At 42.0% G+C, this 13,795-nt stretch overlaps 1 protein-coding gene across 1 annotated transcript in view; it reads left to right on the top strand.

Annotated features, from left to right (window-relative positions):
- Positions 1 to 4,197: 4,197 nt before the first annotated feature.
- The window catches only part of aacs (acetoacetyl-CoA synthetase), a 35,752-nt gene continuing 26,154 nt past the window's right edge, over positions 4,198 to 13,795 (top strand). Inside the window, exons 1-4 of the mRNA XM_071483628.1 lie at positions 4,198 to 4,527; positions 5,666 to 5,769; positions 7,667 to 7,787; positions 8,794 to 8,907. Of these exons, the coding sequence (XP_071339729.1) occupies positions 4,389 to 4,527; positions 5,666 to 5,769; positions 7,667 to 7,787; positions 8,794 to 8,907 (478 nt within the window). The 5' untranslated portion in view covers positions 4,198 to 4,388. The remainder of the gene's footprint in view (positions 4,528 to 5,665; positions 5,770 to 7,666; positions 7,788 to 8,793; positions 8,908 to 13,795) is intronic.

A 13,795-nucleotide genomic window follows, 5' to 3' on the forward strand; every position in this document is an offset into this window, starting at 1 on the left:
TTACAAAACGTGAATTTTAGCAGGACCTCTGAGCCAGGATAAACAGATAAAAGAGACACTTGCTGTGGAGTCAAGCCAGAGTTTATTTCAGTTCACAAGCTCAGCCAAATAATCAGCCAGTACTTACAATAGTATTTAGACTCTTTGCTGTGGCACTCCAGACAGTGGTGAGATGCATCTTATTCGCTGTATTTATCCTTGAGATTTGTCCAGAATTTGACTGGAGTCCACCTGTGGCAAAGCAAATGAAAACAAAGCCATGAAATTCAGAGAACTCTCTGTAGACCTCTGTGATAAAACTGGGGTGAGGCATAAATCAGGACAAGGGTATAAAACAATTTCTAAAGCTCTGAGTGTTCCTTGGAGCACAGTGGCCTCGATTGTGAAATTGAAGAAGCTTGGACTCTTCTAGATTCGGCCGTCAGTCAAACCGGGTAACCGGGCAAGGAGGGTCTTGATCTGTCTGTCGAGTTAACACCAGGCACTGCTCATCACCTGGCTAACACCATCCTTATGGTGAAGCATGGTGGTGATAACATTGTGTTATGTAGGTCCTTCTCAGAAGCAGGGACAGAGAGACTATTCAGAGTGAAGAGAAGGATGAATGCAGCCAAACACAGAGAAGTCTTTGGAGAAAACATGCTCCAGAGTGCATGTGACCTGAGGCTGGGGCCTCGGTTCATCTTCCAGCACAACAATGATCTGAGGCAAACAGCCAAGACAAGCTGGAGTGGCTTCAAGACAAGTCCCTTACTGTCCCTGAATGACCCAGCTTAAGTCCAGACTTAAACTGACTAATTGTGGCACATGGAAGAAATTCAAGTCTTTCAACCCAGAGCTCATTTTAATGTCTTAGTACTGGGCCAACATTTCCATGTATCCCTGAGATCTCGAGTGCAACCAGAAAAGGTCTTGATGCTTTCGGTACACAATGCATTTATAATGACTGAAGTTTAATCAGACACAATATGCCACTCACATTATTCCTGTCACGCTGACATACTTCTCAGAATTTACTGATCTCCACAGAGCAGGATGTTTCATTCACCTCAACTTTGCCAGATTTTGTGGCAAACAGGGAGCTCATAGCAATACTACCTGCTGCACACACCCGCCCAAGTATTAGTGGTGTCATCATATTATATTTTATATCATATATCATGGTTTTGGGATACAGTCTTCTCATTCGTTCTGTGATTCATTCAGCCCGGTTGTTTGGACTGAATGTTCTGATTCTCCTGTCATTTTAGACGGTGCCACTCTCACCTGACTCCTCCCGCCACTCTCACCTGTGCCATTTCCTCATCAGTTCCCTTTACTGGTCCATTTCCTCTTGCTCTTTGCCAAATTGTCTTTGTGTCATGTACCTTAGCTTTGCAGCGCTCTGTTCTTTTTCCTGCCTGTTTTGATCCTGATTGTGTTTTTGACCTCTTCACTGTTTTTTCAATTTTGCCTCAGGCTGACCTTTTGTAATTTGTTTGGCTGCTTGGTTCTTTTTATCCTTGTTTTTTCTTTTTTTTCTAAGTAAAGACTCTTTACTTTCACAGCTGTCTCATGAGTCGTCATGAGTCCCCTGGCTGACATCTGTGAAAACCCAAACTGTCACTGTGTTTTGGCTAATCCTCTTATCAAGGTCTTACCACAATCCATTTCATAGATATCAGCCAAAACATAACAGGCAATGTGGTTTACAGAGTGATATACCATATAATAATTATGCAAATTAGATAATAATGTGCGATTACTCAGTGCTCCTCACATGAAAAAACAGCATATATTTATTTTAAAAAACAACTTGCTTGGTTTTTAGAGATATGAGACCTCCGTTTTTGCAATCTGGACTCTGGGTGTCCAGATTGCGTCTTTTAAGGACACCTACATTACAAAATATGGTCAGACAGGTTACAACATTTTTGTTAGCCCAGTCTGCTACGTCTGTCTTTCTGCTTCATGTGATACCAGCTGTGCCAGATCAGGCAGCAGTGTAAAATGTCAAGAGCCGCACGCTGCATGTTCTGGCACAGCTGGTACAAACCACATTGCCTGTAATGTGAGCCGCATGGAGATCCTCACTCACTGTTGCATTTGTGATAATAATGTGGCCACAGATGCCTTATTCAGTGTGTTTTATTTTCTCTTCAGGGTTTGTGTGTGTGTGTTTTACAGCCCAACACGTGCATCTGTGGCTTTTAGGCTAATGTTTGATGCAGATTTTTTTTAGATTACATTTCCATTTGCACCTGGCAGATGAATGTGAAGGTACAATTAGCAGTGAGGGGTACTGGAGTTGGCATGGTGCCCGAAAGACTGAAAAGCTTGATTCTGAAATATATGTCAGATTAGTTTTAATATTTACACCTAACTGTGGTCAGAAGTGTCCAAATGTAAATAAAATACAGTGAACATATGGAAACTGCCATTAACAGGGCAGACGAATTGTGAGCATACAGCAATGCAAACTAGATTAGACTAGATAGGACATGGCCTGAAAAAGCATGAAAAGAAATTTTCCGGCAAGTTGGGGTGACACCACCACAAAGTGAGGAGGGTCGTTCTTCCCTCTCCCTGATTGGGCACACCCCTAAAACGCTCCTGGGTTCTCGCTCTCTGATTGGCTGATAGGCGTCCTTTGCGGCGCTAAAACCCAGCTTTCCATTGATCGAACAAGACGCCAGTCCAACGCTGACGATACGCCTCCCGCATAGACCGATATGTCGGCTGATGTGGGACCAGCTCGCTGCGGACCAATCAAAATCCTTCATTTTGACAGGCAAGCTTCCCACGTACACGAGAGAATCCACAATGCAACTCTATTGCGCGTTCACGCGTGGGAGACGTTCAAGACTTCTACGGGGTTAATTCTAAAATTGATGAAACGAAATAATTAAAAACAAAAAAAGGTAGAAATACATTAGTATAATTAGCAAAATACTCTAAAATCAGCAAAAGCAAACAATACATTTACTCACGGAGCAGAGTGACCCCTGTCAGTTTGATATTATATTCATAAGTTACAATAACTGATGCATAAACATGTAAGTAGCCTTTTGATGTCATTAAATTAGTTTATTTTTTAGCACATTATATTTTATGAAATGATCAAAGTTTGTGAATGCAAAATCTAATTTAAAAAAAAAAACAAAGTAGCTATCGGCAACAGTAGATTTGATTAGAGAGCTTTTTAAATCCCACAAGGGGAAACTAGATTCGCCACCCATGTGACAAAAAACAGGAGACACAGGTCCAACAGGTCCCAGTCCCACAATGTATGAAAGAAATATTTTCACAACAGTGGCCACACTAACACCAACACTCAAACTAACACATATTCTAAGAGGACATTAGTGTGGTCAGGAAGCCACTGAGCTGCTGAAATAAAAAAGGGTGTATTTGATACAATTGATTAGTTGATCAAGGCTGACCGTAAGTGATGCACCTGAAAATGGGACCAATAAAATCTGCACTACACAAAATACGCTTTACTGTGCTTAGTAAATCTTCTTAGTTGCATTGCTTCCCTGTATTCTTGTAACACGTTTTATCCAAAAACATATCTAATCTACATTTCACGAATGTTTTGAATGAATGAAAGAATGGAATTAGACAAATATTTTTGGTGGGATGTGAGGTTTTTCATATCAAGGATCTGGATATTTTCTCATAATATACAGTAGGCTATATTACTTTCATTGTGGCGACACTTTTGTCAGAAAACCTGTAATGTCTTTTCATATGTTGGGTCTATCTTATTTTAAATAAGACAGAGGAAATGTAAAATCATGCAACTCTTCAAGTTATTACAATACTTTGCTATTCAATGTAAGTGGTCTCATTCCTTCACCTTCATTTGGTGGCCTGAAATGTTCACTTAATCCAGCATATGTGATTATAATTAGGGGTTAAAATATTGATATTAGAATTTACAGATGATTTAATAGTGTGCATATAGCTATCTAAACTGAGGGACTTTTCAGGAACTATAAACAAATATCATTATAATCATTAATATGCTTGGAGCCCTCATGGGACCCGTTTTATAGAAGACCTTGGTTCTCAGTTAGGGAGCTATTGTGTAATTCCCACTCTGTGTAACAGTGTTGAACAATGTGAGGTCTTGAACGGGGCTCGCTGTGCTATGACGTCACGGCGCCGGGGCGTGGTCTGTCAGTTTTCCGTGGTTACCCCACGCTTGTCTTTGACAGTGAGCCTCGCTAGCTGTCGCACACTGTCATTCCCGAGCCAGGCCGACTAAGTGGCTAGCACCCGGTGATCTGGTTTAACCCAAGCCGCCGCCCCCCCCCCCCCACCTCAGGGACAGTGAGCTTCAGCAGGGCGCTCAGGACTCTTGCTACCCGGTGTTTGGCAGCCGACGAAGGGACGCGACAAAGATGTCTAAGGAAACGGAAGGGAAAAGCGAGAAAATCATGGATATGGAGAGCAAGGTGCTGTGGTACCCGGACTCCAAGAGGAACACACAGATGGACAAGTTTAGGATACAGGTCAACGGGGACTACGGACTTAATCTGGGTGAGTAGAGGAGAGGGAGGGACACAGACAAGGAGCCAGACAGAGAGAGAGAGAGAGAGAGAGAGAGAGAGAGAGTAGGTGTACTGGAATAGATACAAGTCGGATTTTATTGAGCCTGCGAAGCTGGATAGAAACACAAAATTAGACAATGCCCCCCCCCCCCCCCCCCCCCCCTGCTATCTGTCAGTGCATGCATTTTCTTGCAGACAGTTTATTACCGCAAAATTGTCCCTGTTTAAAGCTGCTTTCCAATGCAATGTCACAAGGAAGCTGCAGCCATGAAGATTATTAATGAGTATGGCAACCAACCTGCTCACCGCTCCCTTTGTAACAACAACACCGCAGCCCTGCTCTGGATTGTGACTGTCTGCTCACACAGGCGATGAAAGACAGCGGCCTAGTTCATTTCTCTCTCTTCCTCCGCGTCATGCAAACCGGCAGGGCTCTGTGGGAATGCTGAAAAACTTGTCATGCTGATTTTTTTTTCTTTTTTCAAATGCATTCATCCCTTAAAAAAAATGTTTAAAAGCAAAACAACCTGAGCAGACAACACCAGTCTCTGGCTGATCTGCTTGTAGCTCAGACACATGCAAGCTTATTAGTGATTTGCCAGTAAGCATTAAAGGGTAATAAAACAAAAAGGTTGGAAACTACTGCTTGTAATTACACTTGGGGGCCAGCCAGCATTGATTACACTCACCCTGACTTGATCTTTTCTCACCGTTTGTCACTGGGGATTTTCTGTAAATGTAGATGTAAATAAAAAAAAAAGTGTGAAAAGGAAACAGCACCCACTCATTTAATTCAACTGAGAGCGCTTAAGACTTTTGACATTTTGGCATTAATCTTTAAATCTTGCGTGGAGATTATTAGTGTCAATCTCCGGTTTGCAGAGCAAAGGGACATCAATTGTAGGAATTTTCTTTGGCTTATGGTTTAGTTGATGGTTGTTGGCCGATTTCAACCCATGATGTTGCAAGAAACCAGTTTCCCTTTTTTATGTGCGGCGATGTCTGATCTATTCTTGTGTTGTGCCATCTGTAGCAACTTTAAATGCTATATTTGTGCTGATAGTGCACAACAGCAAGTTAATATCCTATTATAAATCTGTAGTAATCACTGAGTTTCATTCCTCTAGTTAACTACAATGACCTGTACCAGTGGTCGGTGAACAGCTACGCAGACTTCTGGGCACAGGTGTGGCGCTTCTGTGGAGTAGTCAGCTCCAAACCCTACGAGGAGGTGAGTCCAACCTCTGCTGCCACAACCCACAATTCAGCAGCCATACTCATCATGATTGAATTTGTAGAAATAGAATAGTGCCCACAAATGACTTTTTTTAAGTTTCAAAGTGACTGGTAGAAACTCATCGTAAAGAGTCAATGAATGACCTGCATTTGAGCAGTTTTCTCATTTTATGGTGGTAATTTTCTTTGTCAGTCTGTTACATTCTTATTACTGAAAAGTAGAACATTAACTCCCATTAATGTCAAACCTCCAACATATCTTATTTTTGAACAGACATGTGGCTATAACCTGCAATTATTTGGCCACATTCATGAAGCACATGATCAGGTCAGATTTATGTGTTTAAACTTCAGGATTCATCAGGGTTTTCTTATTTCCAAAACTGTAAAAAAAAAAAAAAAAAAAGGCCAGTACCACTTGGAATATGCCACCCGTCCCCTCTTAGAGTGGTATGTTCCATCTCCCCAGTGTAGTGACTGTACAGGAGGGTCTCTCTGAGGTCCTGTAGAAGCAAATGAAGTTCTAAAACAGGCGCACTGCCTTTGTTTTGACTGTCGTGTGCACCCATTGAACTGTAAGTACTTTATGTCCCATATTATTATAGTTTGATCGACATTCATTCCATTTTCAGATGAGATTTTTTTCATGTCTGCTACTCCTCCTGCTGATTGAGCCTTATTAAACTACACATCAGATGATTGTGCAGATGAGGTTCTCACTCTGTTTTATTTCCCCTTCCTTTGGAAACCACACGCACATTCTCACACACTAATTTAAATTCAGACTTCTAAGGTGTTTGCCTTTGCACACCATCAAGCTGTTTGATTGCCAATAAAGTTTTTCCCAACTGGACTGTTCATGATTTGACCAGTCACACAGTGGTGGGCTGTGTGACTACAGCCTTTCTCTTTCTTTTAGTAAGAGCAAATTTTAGGCCATGAGTGTATGAATGTGCACAAGATCCTATTATGAATTGTGTTACATTTCCAAAATGGGTTGTTCAAGCTTAATGCAGAACATGGCGTTGATTTGATTGATATTTGATGATTTGATGATGTTTGTGACTGCCTCTGTTTTCTCTTCTTCAGACATTAGAGAAAAAAAACAACCAAAAACTTGTTTTCTAAATGATTAAGATATAAAAACAACTAAATTACTTCATTGTTGTGCTGTGAGTTGGCAAACAATTGCCCTTTATTATCAGTTGAAAGGCAGAAATCTCCTTTTTAAAAAAAAAAAAAAAAAAAAAAAATCAATTAGAAAAAGTGGAGTGAGTTTAAAATATCTGAATTTGTGTCCTCATTATTTCATTTACTGCCTAGCCTCTTACTGTTGCATAGCTCCAGGATATAGCCGCTCAGGTGGGTGTGTGAGGTAACAAATGATGTCTGAGCTTATGTCACTGAGCCATGTTGTCAAACACACCCCTTCTGTACACATGGATAACACCTTCCACGTCTCATGCTGGCCAGAGGTCCTTCTTCTAGACTGCATTTTCTTAGCCACATAATCCGATCTGAGGTCTGCAGGCCCAGCAGATATTGGATGGAAGACAGGGAGACAGTTAATCAGTCTAACAGTGATGCACAGTGGACTAGACTATAACATCCCAATGTTTCCGCGGATTTTTGTGACAAATTGTGTTGTTGTTACTAATGTTTTCTTGCAAGCACAGAGTAAGCCGGGGAGACTGCAGTGGAGGTATATGTCTGATTAAGTGTGAGAAATAGCAATTATTATTGGGAAGAGAAGAATTAAAGAAAGAAGCGAAGGAGATTTGATTATTTGCTTGCAAGTTCACCAAAGTTTTAAATTTCACAGCCTTGACTCATGACAATGTTGTGTCTCTACCCTGTGTGTTCTCCGTGTGTGTTTTAATGTTGCGTACCAGGTGGTGGATGTATCCAAGCGGATCTCAGATGTTCCCGAGTGGTTCAAAGGGGCTCGGCTCAACTACGCTGAGAACCTGCTCAAACACGCAGACCAGGACAAAGTGGCTCTCTACGCTGCAAGTACGTATCTAGAGTCCGTGATACTGATTTAATACCTGCAGTATTTAATGTACAGCAACATACAGCCTGTAGCAGTGCTGCACCTTGATCTTGGCAATGTTGACTCTATGCACAGAGCAAACAGCGCACACGCTCACACACACATTGATTCTTTAAATCACACAAAACAGCAGTGTTTTCCCACCTGAACACACCTTTACACACTGATACCTATGCAGAGCCAGTATTTTTCTGTTTTTCCCTACTTAGTATGTGTGCATTCTGATGTTTTTGCACTCTGAATGTTGACAAGTTTGGTTTCTCCCTCCTTTGTGTGTTTTTTTTCACTTCAGGTGTTTTTTTTTCTTCCCTGACTCACACAGGTTGTGTTTACTTGTGCTTTTATTTCATCTTCAGAATTTGTATTTGTAAGAAGAAGGAAACTTTAGGAGGACAGGGGTGATGCAGCGGGGAGCGTTAGGCTGCACACGTCACTCTGTTATCAGAACTGCTGCTTCCTGCTCCACCTCTCAGGACTGTCACATACTAATGGAGAGGCCATTCTTTATTGCAGCATGTGTGCACGAGGGAGAGTGGGCTCCTGCACAGACACATACACACACACACACACACACACACACAAAGTACCTCAGGAGCTGCAATGTAATTATGAGAGGGCCCATTGGTCACAATGCTGTGGAGCCTGCTGTGGCTGTCAGGAAACTATTACTTACAGAGATAATAGGACTGTTGCTGTCTGTGGCTCTGTCCTGCCATGCTCTGTGTCTCCGTTTACGTCTCCATCTCTGCATCCATGCTTTTCCTTCTCTTTGCTTTTGAATTTAAAGGGGTTTTTAATTTGCATTTATGTCAACCCATGACTCAAAAAAACATTATTTTACAAAGTGGTACACAAATTTAAAATGTCCAAACCAATCAAAATGTATGCAGATGTCTATGGTTTTCTGCCGTGCGTATTGATCCCCGTTTCCGTGTCTCACTCTCTGTTTGTGTGTCTGTCTACCAGCGGAGGCTAATGAGGAGATTGTGAAGGTGACGTTTGGGGAGCTCAGGCGTGATGTGGCGTTGTTTGCTGCAGCCATGAGGAAGATGGGAGTCCAGACCGGAGACCGGGTTGTGGGTGAGTGTCAGATTTACTGCTCTGTGTCTCACTGGGGGCAAACCACAGACTATGCAAAACAGGGAGTGCTATAAATATTTGATAAAACTTTCCTCAGCAAAGTGATGGTTGATTAATGGCCACATGAGCTGGTAGATTAGGCACTTGGGGGTCCACTACTTTCCTGGCTGGTAAAAAAAAAAGATTATAGCTGCTCCTCTCCTGAATTATAATTTTTCTCCCCTCTGTCTTCTTCATCCTCTCCAGTCCTCTTTTTTTAAAGTAAGTACGTTGGATGATTCTTTGCAGCCTGTTGCAGAATAAGTTGGACATGGGCTTTTTTTTTTTTTCTTTGCCATTACTTGTGTGTCTTAGTGTGCACTGGCAAGAAGGGCTGTCTGTCTTGGCACAAGTCGCAGCTCTTTCTGAATGTCAGCATTTATTTTTTTCAAAGTTAATATTTGTTTTCCTGCAAGGCACCGCTGGACAGTGCAGTCACACAGAGCCACGTGTTCGCCCTGAGCGGTGGTCCCTGTGCAGCGACGGGGGCTTTAATGCACGTCATGCACACATTTCCACAATCCAATTTGTGATCGGTACATTTTCTGAAAACAGCTGGCGTATCACATGCTTTTAAGAGCTTATTTCTGCCACCTCCTGAACTTGTTGCCATGTTGCTGGCTGTGAAAATGTTCAGCTATCAGGGGTTTAGTTAATTTGGGGTTTGTCAAACTAAAGTATCTCAGACTTCTGAACTGAATCATTTGTTGAACTTATTCCCTGGAAAAAAAGTAAAAAAAATGATGATTGGTGGCATTAAGAGGTTTTCTGATCTCAAAATAGACATCCATATTAGAAATAGCTGATTAAACAAAATTCAAATTTGTTTATTCAGCTGTTGTGAAGCCTCCAAAGCCTGTCAAAATAGTGGATGTCAGTCCTCCAAAATGAGCCTGAAGCTCATAACATTTGTGTATTTATTCAAATTAGGTGTAAAATTCAGGGTGATCATAAATCCAGCTTGATTCTGTGTTGGTAAAATTAATCTACTGTTTCATCTGTTTAGTTTTGCAGACAAATGAAATAAATCAATAATAAATAAATAAGTACAGGGGTATTTTTCAAACGGGTGGTTTCTCGTTCCTCGGTGTGAGGAGGGCTCTTAGGTACGTGAGTGTCGGATTTCCCTGTGTCTTATCTGCCCCTGTCTCTGCTTCAGTCTCTGCTCTGTGCCACTTTTCCAGTCATGATGCAGCCATACGCATCGAGCTGTTTGAGCTGTGTCAGTGTGAGGGGCTTCAGCTACACCGGGGTCGTCAAACATGAGCGTCTCAGATTTCTGAACCTTTCATTGTTCCGAGCAACAAAGCAAAGTTGGATTTAACACGTCGTCCTGAAGAAGCCTTTTGGTTTCATACTTTTTTGTCTCTGGATAAAGATGACAGGCACAGTAGTTCAGAGGTCACTGAAAACGCTTGTGGAAAAAAAAAAAAAAAGCGTTGTTCAAAAGCTGAGCAAGAGAAAACATCGGACATCTGAGCTGCAATGAGCCAGAAAATTGGCAAAAGAGTAAAACACAAACACAACTGTGTAAGAGACTTTCTGACCTCTGCCAGCAGCTGAGGAGAACCTGAAGCTGTGCTGGGCAGCTCCCTGGTATCACTGTGATTTGAGTCTCAGAAGAAAGTCAGTCATGCTGGCCCACCGTATTCTGCCAATACCTACTTTCCCTCAGTTCTTTGGCTCTTGTGTGCTGAAAAGGTTTCCTGCCTTTATTTAGAAGCAACAATGGGACAAACATCTATGGCTGCTTTTCATGAGCTCATATTGAGCAACTCTGTCTATCTCTCAAGAATGAGCAGAATCTGTAAGAGAGTTTGTGTGTGTTCAGAGGAAAGATGGATCTTGCGGCAGGGAAATCCATTAGCTAAATGACTTAAGCTCTGTGGGAATCTCATTAGAAAGTTGAGAGGGAGGGAGGGACAGATAGGAAGAGGGAGCTTGAGAAACAACAGAGAGAGAGATAGAAAGAGAGAAAGATATCGGCCCCACCCCCCCCTTCACATATCTAAAGACGAATCAGTGTGTTTGAATGTGTGTCCTCGCTTGTGTGTGTTGTGTGTCCCCAGGTTGTAACTAAAATGTCGTGTCAGTGTCTGTAATCCAGGAGATATATAAGCACTTAGCTGATGAAGCCGGCCAAGCTTTATAGCAGGACATGACCCAACACAGCGCGCGCACACACACACACACACACACAAACACACACACACACACACACACACACCAACATATTCTCTCTTTGTGCACGTTTTAGTTCCATTGCTCTTCTCCTTGGTCCTGTCATCCTCACAGCCTTCACACCCACCCCTCATCCACCGGGGAGAGCATATTCTTTTAATTATGTGTCATCAAGAATACACACTGTGCAACCGCAGCCTTACGGTTGACTAATATGAATAAGTAGTCAGTCATAGAAAACGACACATGAAATCTGTTTTAAATGATAGAAATGACAGCACTGAGACTTCAACACACGATGCAGCTCGTACATTTAAACAACCAGCAGGACACATTCTGCTGGAGCACACACTCCCTTGCTCCCTTGAGTGGGTGAGGAAGGGGAGACACCTCCCGTTTAGTTTGGCTGTGCGTTATTCCAAATGAGGCAACACTATCAGAAATCGTTGTCGTTATTATTCTTGTTCAAAGCTGCTTTTACAACCTTAAAAAAATGATTTTGATTTTTAAAGGGCGAAACCTCAGCTGACTCCACCCAGAGTTTTCTGGATGACCTAAGAACGATCCTGTAACATCTAAGTGCTGAACTTGGACTAGGATCAAGATTAGGCTGTTGCGGCCATATTAGCACCACAACACTGCACCAGTGGGGTCAGTTGAGTGTAGCTGTTAAAGAGACTTGTTAAATCTCCTCTCCTCCTCCTCTCCTCTCCTCTCATTTTCTTTCCTTTCCTTTCCTTTCCTTTCCTTTCCTTTCCTTTCCTCTCCTCTCCTCTCCTCCCCTCTCCTCTCCTCTTATTTCCTTTCCTCTCCTCTCCTCTCCTCTCCTCTTCTCTCAGACAAACACTCACATACTTTTCACATCCTGCTCTTGGTTTCATCCTGTTTCACTGCCTGACACTGGTGGCGGTAACGTGCCAACAAAGCAGTCACGTGCCCACAGAGGCAGTGAGGAAGAAAACTGCATGGATGAAAACAATGCAGGATTTGTTAATGAGGAAGAAAAGACACAATGGTAAATAACACTGAATGTAAACTTAAATGTGTTTGTGTCCACAGGGCAAACAAACATTTATTATTAATTTCCTAATCATTTAAACTGGCAGACATAATCAAAGTCTTCTGAAGTTGACCACAGAATCTCTTCACAGGGAATACATTTCTTCCTCCAGGGCAAGAAATGCATTTTCTCAGCTGGTTTCTGAACAGTTGACCACATGTTACAGGCTTGTCTCTGTAACCATGATCTAATTACTGCTCAATGCACACGCCTGAATTCGACTGGCAAGAATCCAAACAAGGCATTTTATTCTGTATCTTGTGGCACTGCCTTGAGTCCTTTAGATTAATCTGTGTCATAAATTGACACAGTAAAAAAAATAGTAGTGGCTGAACAGTAGCACAAGGATGGTGCATTTACGTCGACGTGGTAAAGGAATGGCTTTCAATCAGCGGTCACCAACAAGCACGTAGACCTGTAAAGTTTTATAGTAGTGTGCATGAATAAACAGATAGTGAGGGCATTGGGTTGCTCTGACGTGTTGTTACAGCAGAGGCAGATATCACAGCAGCCACGAAAGCAGTCAGGCGGGGCGTTGTAGTAAGATTATGATCCATGACGCTATTTGTCCTGATCCAGTGTTGGAAGATAATAATTTATGAGAGTGTCTGCAGAGTCAGTGTAGCAGGACGGTGATCTGTCAGCCCGAGCTGTCATCTGGTCCCGATCAGCTTCCTGGTTACAGCAGGAGTCAGCATAGCAACCAAGTCAAAGCCTCATCAGTCATGATTCATAGCAGGTGACAGTATGGTTCCCGTTTGCCTTTGACCGGTCGGACTGCTTGCCTGGAACTACCAGCTGGTTTTTTGTTTTATCACTTAGATTAGATGCATGTTATCAACAATACAGCCTTGTGTTTAAAGGTAGCAGGAGAGCTTCTGTGCTTTTCATTTCATGTCACAGTTCCTTTCACACAGTCATTTGGGCAGCGGCCTCTCTGGAACTGTTTGTATTATTAACAACATATTTTCGGAGGTAATACATCAATACACAATCACCTTATCAGTATCTTACAGTAAGTGTTTAAATATGTTATCTTAGCTTTAGGTCTGAGAGAAACATTATGCTTTACATTATGCTAATAGATATGTGTTATAATTATAATCAGTTGATTCATTAGAGTGTTTTTTTCTTTGATGAATAAAACTTTATGAATCAATTTTGACTGAACAGAGTTACGGTCTCATTAGTCATGACAATCACAGACAAAGTCTGTAGAAGTAAAATGCAGCACAGTTGGAAAAAGTCATTATTCTTGCAGCACTGAGGTGAAAATTGTCTCTATTGCTGTTGGCTGAAGTTAACATGGGAAATAATGACTATCCAATAATGGTAAGAATTTCAGTATTGTGCATCCCTCCTTAATTTTCTTTAGTGCAGTCATCAGTCTCTCTCTCTCTCTCTCTGATTCTCTCTCTCCCTCACTGATCGTCTGTGAAAAACTTGCACTGTCTTTGGGAACAATTTCCCATATTGTTAAGAATGAAGGCGTCGTCCTCGCTCACTCCTCCTCTTTTACAGTCTCATTTTTCTCTGTCTCTCCGTCCTAAGCAGATTGTTCTAATCCCAACCCCACGTTTCACTCTTTGACTTTAGCCACTGTTCTCT

Source organism: Trachinotus anak, unplaced genomic scaffold (genome assembly GCF_046630095.1).
Source record: "Trachinotus anak isolate AG129_WGS33_773 ecotype Australia unplaced genomic scaffold, CSIRO_AGI_Tana_v1 ptg000008l, whole genome shotgun sequence".
NCBI classification, from domain to species: domain Eukaryota; kingdom Metazoa; phylum Chordata; class Actinopteri; order Carangiformes; family Carangidae; genus Trachinotus; species Trachinotus anak.